Source organism: Anarhichas minor, unplaced genomic scaffold (genome assembly GCF_050575085.1).
Source record: "Anarhichas minor isolate MPS153535 unplaced genomic scaffold, ASM5057508v1 ptg000028l, whole genome shotgun sequence".
In the NCBI taxonomy this organism is placed as follows: domain Eukaryota; kingdom Metazoa; phylum Chordata; class Actinopteri; order Perciformes; family Anarhichadidae; genus Anarhichas; species Anarhichas minor.
In genome coordinates, this window is record NW_027466474.1 from 15,632,736 (window position 1) to 15,642,329 (window position 9,594).

The following is a 9,594-nucleotide window of genomic DNA, read 5'->3' on the forward strand; positions in this document are numbered from 1 at the left end:
TTGGGGTTTGTTGATATTACCACATAATCATTTATACATTTTGATATGATGTCTTGTACGGATTATATGGATTTCACCTGAGTAGCTGTCGCTTGGTCGTTGTTCTTTGTAAGTGTGCTTATATACAGTATATGCAGGCCTATATGCAGGCTTGTTGTCATTTGTGTCAGAGTGGACGTTTGAAGAAATTCCTCCCATGCCTTCCTGAGATACTAAGTTCACGAGAATGGTACAAACGGACAACATGAAAGCATCATGCCTCCGGCCACAGCTGTGTGCAGCGACATAAGAATCACCACTCTATACAAAAAGAAAAAAAACCACAAGAATAAACAATAAACAGAGGTCTGTAGAGAACCATAATCCACCACCACATGACAGCTCCAGTCCATTTGCATTGCATGAGTGGAGCAAATTCCCAAGCAAAACTAACCATATTTGTACAAATGCTGCATCCTCACGGTAGCAAACCTATAAAAGCACAGCCCTCGGGGAAAATCTCTGTTTACTGTTTAAAAACATTCAGAGTGCATTTAATGCCGGAGGACGTCAGGGCGCTTATTTACAGGAACAAGGACAATACCTAAAGTTCATCTATTCAGCAGCAACAGTCACAAACATGTGCTTTTTATATCTTCTGAATTATATTGTACAGACCTGCTGAACCATGTTTTATTGGTCAGGCAAAACCTGTCTGTGTTAGGGTTACAGTGCGTCCCGCCGGGCAACTATCCAAACGCCAACTTAACCCTTGACAGTGTGGACAGAGATAAAGCGCATAAGCAAAAACCCAATATTGTACGGCTGGATGGGTATCAGTAGAGTCCAGGTTAAATGTCTTTAACACCTGATCTCTTGTGCTGTAGGTGAAGTGCTGCGCTTGGTGTTTCTGTGTAGCGTTGCTAGCCTTTAGCGCTGATGAGCAGATTTTGAGGTTCTACTAGTTGCATGGGCAGCAATAGTCCCCTTGACACCAAGATTATAGATTAAAGAATCAACCAATCCAACCAAAGGGCATCACAATATCACTCACAGTGCAAACAACATAATTGTTCCACAAAACCCAACCAAACAACGCAAGTTAGCACGAACTCAGAAAACCAGAGCCCCACAGTGAATATTAGAGATACGTAACAATTATGTCAAACTTTAAACAATAGGCGTTAGCAAACTATTGCCTGTTTGTCAACGCAAAGCAACATTAGCGTTCATTTGGACTTGTGTTTCTGGCAGTTTGTTAGGTCAATATTCCCTGTCCTTTCAGCTCTTTGCAGTACAAAAGGGTTGACGAGAGCTGTGAGACTGAGCCAAAAACGCAAAGCTTCAGGCTGTCAAATCAAAACAATGACCTGAAAGACGCTAAAATGCCGCCGTGGAACTGCAGAGATGTGTGATAATTATCTGTCGGCTGGTCAAGCGACACCTTTCAAGTGACATATAGATATACATGGTCGCATTTGACCCAATGTGTTTGTGTAAAAATATTGATTCGTGCAGCTTTAAATGTTCCTTTTTAGGATTGAATTCAACTGTTAAACAAATGACCAAGATAGTCTGGGAGGCTTTATATGAAAGACATGTGAAAAACGTACTTTCTACGCTTCAGAGTTTGTATTTTCCTCTTAACTTTCTATTTGTCACCTCCCGTAACCAACAACAATGTTTCATATTTTGTGTGCTCACGACAAATGGACAGCGTCAGTTGGATTTTGGCATAAAACTCTTGCTTTAAAGCTGAGACATAATGTATAGCTCTGAGCAGGAAGTCATAGTTAGATGACAATTTTTGTTGGGGGGTGGAAAAACAAATTAGTAGCAGAAGTGTGAATATGAACAGAAGTGAGCTGCCTCGCAGTCACACTAATGATGATGTGGGAGCAACTGTGCTCTCTGCATTCACTCTCTGCAGCCGGGCTTGATTTCACTGAAAGTGACAGAAACCAATTGCTGCATTTTAAAAGAGCTCGGTATTGCCTCAACACGTGAAACAGATGACAAGTATGAAAAATAAATGCTGGATTAAACCAGTTAGGGCCAACATTGTGTCCACAGTAGTAACATTATAGGCTCTATATTGGGGCGGATCACAGGTTTTGTTTCTGGAGGCAATAGACCGGGTTAGCCATCAACTGGCTGTGGTAATATTGTATTTTCTAGAGAAACGTGCAGCCTAAACCCACACAGAAATTCACTCATTGTGGAAACGATTACAGTTGTTTGTTTGTTTTTTTCTCTCTCTCCGCTGAAACCTGACACGTGGGTTCATCTTGAAAACCTCTGCCCTAGATTCATCTTCTCCATCGTCATCATTTGATTATCAGTAGGATCTGTGAAATGTTTCAACTCACATCTCCTGCTCGCTGCAATAAGACACGGCAGAGCGCTCGCTGGGATAGGTTTAAATGTTGCACGTCTTCGACAGAGCATCTAACACTGACTCCACCTTTTGTGAACGATCTAATGCAATCTGTGGTAACAGCCCTGCAACGCATTTCATTTAGCCTGGAACTATTTCTGAGAGGTGGAAGAGCTATTTGTAGGGTGCAGTTTGTGTTTTTTTTTTTTATTGAGGATTCATTGCATGACATTACACAGGTGTTCCTGTTATTCTGTCCAGAGACGTGGGAAAAGAGAGGCACTAAGTGAAATGACTGTGGGGCAAAATACATTTTGTATTACGCTCTGTATGTATGAAGGCAATGTGTAGTGATGCTGTAAATAAATCATTGAATCTTTGAAGATTCATACAGAGAGACATACAGTGTCTCTCTCTCTATATATATATATATACATATACATATATACATATACAGTATATATAAATATACATATATATATATATGTATATTAGCTACGTTGATTTTATTTTTTGAGTGGTACACTACGTGAACCATGAGAAGTGACTCTGTGTCCCAGAATACTGTATGTCTGAGTGAACACACTCATGCAGCTGTGATGAGCGTGTTATAAACTCCGGCTCAGCGAGGTGTTAACATGTTTTTTTTCTTCCCACAGATGAGACATAAAGATCTAATGTGTCTACAATGTGTAAAACTCCATCGGATGTCACTTTCCTGTTCTCGGACGGAATTCTGCTCCTCGATGTAGCACCCGGGTACATTGATGGGTTACAGCGTGCTACTACATTTTGAGTGTTAGGAGGTTTGCTCCCGCTGGGGCCAAAGCTGGTAAAAGTGGATGTAATCGTGGTACTGAAAGACACTTGGTAGGAAAGCATTTCATTTAATGTTTTATATATATGTTATATTTCAGATCCTCCCCGAAGTCTGCCTTTAACACGACCACTCCTCCAGAGCTGTCTGTTGGAGGAGAATCACGAGTTAATATAGTGTAAATCAATACAGTTTTATTGATTCAATCGCATAAATCTACTACAATTATTATGAAAAGGGCCAGGGCCAAATTAAAAATGTCAAGAAACATACTTTTTAAGAGAGTATTAAGTATATATTTTGGTGTAATAACCCTATTTGATGGAGAATTCCTTGAAATGTGATCATTAAAGGTCTTAAAGTAAGATAGTGAGCTACAGTGTTGTCACAGGCCAAGCATGTCGTCTTCTCCTCCACAGTGAATAAGCTAGCAGCACCATAACTGTAGGTCCAGCTGTACAGGCTGAGCGCTGCCAAGCCAAAGGAGGTCTGCTCCCCATATGGCAGCTCCTGGACTGGGCTGATGGCCCCAGGAATTTGAATTTCAAATGGAACCAAATCCTGAGGGAGGAGTTCAGCTTTGGGGTGACGGGGCCAAGCTGGAAATGAGATGCCAAACATGGAGGATGATGGGAGAGGTGAGGATGGAGAGGCCCACTGAGGCCACAAGAGAGGACATGATTCTTATCAGCACCACAAAAGGCACCATCATAGGCAGAGAGTGAAGAGTTCCGAAAGCCTGTCATGTTTCTGCAGCTTGAAATGTATCAAACCTCACAGAAGCTCAGGAAAATCATTATTATACACCACATGGTTCTATTTTTAATTATATTATAAAGTTCTGTACGTCCATGGATATATGGATATATATATATATCCATCCATATATATATATTGTATATAACCTTTATGAACACACACAAAGCTGCTATACAATTTAGAGTGTAGCACATTTCCATTAAACTAACACTAACCATTGTGTAAATAATGACAGTCTCAGGCTTTTAGGCCGTACACTTGAAAGTGCAAACATCTCCGGAACCAAATCCAAATCTTACAATTTCTGGGTCTGATCATATCTGGTCATAACAAAATCGTCTTGCTACATTTTACTCAAACTGCTCTTTTAAAAATATATAATCCAAGCAGGAATGTATCGATGGATGTAAGAAAGATCAACATGGTCCAAAGTTCCAACGTTTTCACTTTGACATCAATTCAACCATGTCCCTTCAGCCAAACCAGCATTACAACCATGCAGCTCAACTGACACTGCACCCACACTTTATTGCCTCCGATTTCTAAAAGATTCAGCGGGTATTTTACGGAAAGATTCCGGCGAGAATGCAGCCCTCTGCGGGGTTAAATGCGGCCAGTTTGGCTGCTGTTACTTTCCAGGAAGTGGATTGAGTGTTATATAACCTGAATGTTTTGTGCACTGAGTGTGTTTGTCAGTTTACTCTTGACGGGATTGTTGCCAAAGGTCATCAGCACTACAAATCTGATGTTAAATGAAGTGTTCTCACTCCACAGGAGCAATCAAGCATTTAAAAAAAAAGTGCTGTTTCATGCTAAATGGGAGCGCAAAAGTTAAATAGCCTCATGTAAAAAGTACAGATATTAAATAATAAAGTTCTGTACGTCAATAAGATCATTTCCTTACCACCAAGACCTGGCCGTAGACGGTTGTCATATCCATCCAGCAGGCTGTCCAGGATACGTGTGAACAGGGTGATGTTGGTGTTAAAGGCATCAGATGTGGTATCGGCATTCACTGACCTGGTCCACGGACACACAATAACAACGTGACCACCAAAGGGACACTTAAACAGGAATTAGTTTGATTACATTTTAAATGTATTTAGACTCATAACTGTGTTTCCCACAGAGGCCTGATGTATTGGGAAAAGGGGGTCGTCATTATCTGGCAGAGACTTCATACATGCCCACACAGACGCACACACACACACACACACACACACACACACACACACACACACACACACACACACACACACACACACACACACACACACACACACACACACACACAGTGTTCCTCATCCACATGGATGACCCAGTTCAAGGCAGAACGTTTGTGAGCCATCTGATCTTGGAGCCAAAACACAACTGAATATGCAAATGTTATCAGAGCTAGAGATCCATGGTAAATAAATTCAGATCAGATCCTACATTAAAGCTTGACGTATTCACCACTGTTGAAAGCTCTGGTGTAAAAGCCACAGGTTATAGGCATGTTTTACTTTAAGCAGGGAATCTCCATACAATATTGATCATTTTACACATCTGGGTATTTTCTGTTTGGACCACATTTCTCTAATTGCCATCAGAGAAAGTGCTGGATTAATGTAGCCTACTTACAATGTTCTACCCTTCTTATATACAGCCTTTGGTTATAACCTAATAGGAGAGGAAGATTTTATTTATTTTTTTCTAGTACAGTATGTTCTCTTATATAGCGACAGCTTTGCCACAGTGTAAATTACACCCATGTCAGCACAGCCAGCTGGTTTTTTTGCAGCTCTGTTAGCATCAAACCTGCATTAGCATGTGTGAGCAAATGCTAATTTAAACCTTCACATGTATCCCTAAACATCGGCGTTAACATTAGCATTCTAACGTTAGCTGGCTAACTCGCTAGTTAACTCGCTAACTAGCGAGTTAACTCGCTAGTTAACTCGCTAGTTAACTAGCCTTCAAGGCTCGCTTGGAAATTAGCCAGCTAGCTTTAATTTAGCTAGTGTTAGCTAAAAAAAACGAAATAAAAGCAGGTTGCATTGCTATACGTTAACATTTTGTACAAGACATTTTTCTAACCATCTCATACATATACGATACATATATGCTTTTTTGGTGAGAATTAATTATGCCGTTTTCATGTCATGTTGTAAAGACCTCCAGCGTCCTGGCTGGTTGTGAAGTTTTAATTGTGGCAAAATGGCTGCAAGGTGAGCCACCTTGTAGGCCGCAACACTGTAAAGTACGAGCAGCCAGGCAGAATCCCAACGTAATTACTTGTGTTATTTACAGCTGCGCTTTTACGACTGTGACGTAAGGCCTCTGCAGCCAAGCACTTGCCGATGGACACGGTTTTAGAACAATAGGGACATTGTACGATAGCTTTATGGATTCAGTGGGCCTTTTTTTTGTCTTTTTCTTTTTTTTTCAATTGCCTCTTGTGCCTCTGACATCAGCTGTTTCTTTCTTTTGTCAACTGTCATCTAGTGTGAGCTCTCAAGTGACCTAAACTGTCACTCCCAATTGTCTCTCAAAAGACACCTTTACACCTCGTGTGATAATGTGAGATGTCCTCTCATGAAACAGTGGGTGTATCAAAAATGATGGGGGCAAAGCAGGTTTGACACTTTTTTTTTTTTTTTTAGATGTATCAATTTAAAATAATTAGGCCTCATAGATATATATTTGTCAATACAATGTATTGATAGATGCATTATCCTTGAAACACAGGTCAATCTTCAAGGTTGATATATCGGCTGTAGCTATTATCCTAGAATAGGCTATTAAAAACACGAATACCCTGTTACAGATAATAAAACTCAAGCTGGTCTATGGAATGTGTAATACCTAATAACCGTAAGGCCTATATTATAAATTGTACTACACCTGCAATAGGCGAGATAATTACCCACATGCCCTGCGGGTTATCTGTATGCTCACTCTGAGGACAGGATAACTGCCTCTCCTCCTGCGCATTGAGTGTCCGCTGATAATGAGTCCGGTGTGATAAAACAAATAAACCTTGATAAATGGATACCTCCAGTCTCCTCTCCTCCATAAACGCAGCGAGTGATCCTCGAGGCGTCTCCCGTTCAAAAGGACTCACCTGGTTTTCCAGAGAGCTGTGAGCGCCAGCAGGCACACGAGAAGTGGAGGAGCGCTCTCTCTGCTCCACATGGCTGCTCCGACACCTACACGCAGCAGGACAGCCGCTGTAATGAATGAAGGCTCAGTTTAGACCGCCAGCGGGATTCATATGTGACCCATACAGTCATTGCATCCATCACTTGTTTCTGGGGATTCCCTTCAACACGCGAGCAAAAATAAATAAATAAATAAATAGACGGAGAAGCAGCAGCAGAGACAGCAACTGGCAGCAATTAGTATTCACGTCCCACGCCTGCACTCACTGAACGTTACTGTTCCCAGAAATACTGGATCAAGTCGGTACACCGATTTGAAGCCGCGTGTCACCGATTTTAGACGATACAACAAGAAAAAGAAATACAAAAAAATGCAGAAAATAACCAATAATAAAAATGTGGGATCAAGATCCGTTCCCACGCTTTCCCGCATGATAAATAATAATAAAATAATCGTTTTCCTTTGTGTCTGTGGGGGGACTTTTATTTTAAAAAATAATAATAAAACAGACTCACCTCAAGTGCAGAAAGTACCTGCTGCAGCCGGATTCGTCGAAGATGCAAGAAAGTTAAAGAGAAATCACCGCTCTCTGCTGTTTTGATGAGACTGAATGAGTGCAAGTGTGTCATGAGAACAAAGCTGCGAGCACTGATAAATCATAGTCCCGGCCAGCAGCAGGAATGCAGCCGAAACGCACTGGCTTTCATAGTATCCCAAAAATGAACCCAAAAAAATGTATATGATATTAATGAGATGGACTGAAATGAAATAAAAGCTTCTTTTTTTAAATAAATGAAAAAAGCAGCAGTTGTGGGGAGCTGATCCTGGCGTCAAATTGCCCTGTTCAGCATTCCCCCTCAGCTGGTGAAAAGCTCGATGCGATTCGTGATAAGCAAGAAGCACATCTCAGTCTCCCTCATCTCCACACACATACACACACACACACACGCGCGCGCACACACACACGCACACGCACACACGCACACTACAAAGGCTGAGGAGGAGGAACACTGGGTCCTAGAGACAGTTTCGTATATGCACTGAGCCTCCTTCCTTCCTTCCTTCCTTTCCTCTCCTTGGTGTGTGAAGGTGTAAATGAATGTTGTGTCCACTCGCAGTCAGTATACACACAGGGCCATATCGATCATGCTAACAGTCCGACTTCGTCGCATAGTGAGGGAAACGGCTCGTTTCTCCGTGGGTTTAACCATTTTGGGTGAGACAGGTGTGCTGCGACAGGGACGTGCACAGGCATTTTAAGGGGCTGCTGCTCCAACCTGAAAAAAGGGCAACCCCCCCCCCCCCCCACACACACACACACACACACACACACCGATTTTAGGTGTCAACCACCCAAAAGGTAAACTAACCATTTAGAATGAGTAAATTCTTTGATTTTTTTTAAGTTGAATGAAATGTAATATCTGTGTTAGTGCAAGTTCACACAACTCCAAAGTCCAAAGTAAACTGGGTTCATTTTAAAAAGCACCTTTTTTTGCATTTATGCCATCTGTTAGCATTAAGCGTTTAGCCCCCTGCAAAATGCAGTCATCTGAATAAATTCGTCAAAGAACAACTTCACGCACATGTTGTGATTACCTTACTTTACTGCAAACATATGACACAGAGAAGCTTGGTCAACATTTTTTGGTTTTTACGACTAATTTGGTCTCACTTCAGCAATTATGGGCTCCTCCTATTTATGCAACAAATTGCCCGTTGAATTTTAGCCCTGCCTTGTGCACGTCCTTGTGGTTTGATTTCTTTTTTTCTTTTAATTTTTCTGTCTTTTACACCAAAAACGATGATCTGATGATTTGCACTTGTATATGTAGTGTAATGGAAAAGCCTTTAACTTATAGCAATTTGCCCATGGGATGCTGACTCTCCACCGAAATACGGATTAATGTCTGTGTTTAGTGCACTAACAGCATCTTAAAGCGGCAACATGTTTCAATCAAAATGTTATGTCAAACTCTGGACACTGCCGCACCAATATCTGAAATGTAAAGAAATGGCCACTATTGATCTCATGTACAGTATCACATTCAATCAATCAAAAAACGGATAAAAACATAAATTGGATTCAATGAAATGGTGTTTTTCTCTGTGTGTGTGTGTGTGTGGGGGGGGGGGGGGGGTCGTTTCTCTGAATAGCCTCACATCAGAAACTGGCAAATAAAATAAATCTAAATAATAATAAATAATGATTCTGTATTTCTGCTTTGCTTTTGAATTGTGCCACATCCTCCGTGTGGAGCTTTGGGAGCTGTTCTTTCAGCACCATGCGCTGTAGACAGATGTGCAAGTCTTTCATTGGAGAAGTGAGACTCTACATCTAACGTGTAACTACTTTTTCTGTGTGTGACAATGCTCCTGAATGCAACACCAGTGTACATATCATTGGTTGCACACATGTGGGCCTGAAATGATGTATCTGTTTATTCGTGCTTTAAATCAAATCGATTGGTACGAGACATGTAAATGAATTCTTGGAGAGAAAATGTGCATTTAGTCA

At 41.2% G+C, this 9,594-nt stretch overlaps 1 protein-coding gene across 1 annotated transcript in view; it reads right to left on the bottom strand.

Annotated features, from left to right (window-relative positions):
- gabra2b (gamma-aminobutyric acid type A receptor subunit alpha2b) overlaps positions 1–7,996 on the bottom strand; it is a 28,817-nt gene extending 20,821 nt beyond the window's left edge. The window contains exons 1-2 of the mRNA XM_076103889.1: positions 7,039–7,996; positions 4,837–4,952 (exon numbers count right to left, since the gene is read on the bottom strand). Of these exons, the coding sequence (XP_075960004.1) occupies positions 4,837–4,952; positions 7,039–7,109 (187 nt within the window). The 5' untranslated portion in view covers positions 7,110–7,996. The remainder of the gene's footprint in view (positions 1–4,836; positions 4,953–7,038) is intronic.
- Positions 7,997–9,594: the final 1,598 nt, after the last annotated feature.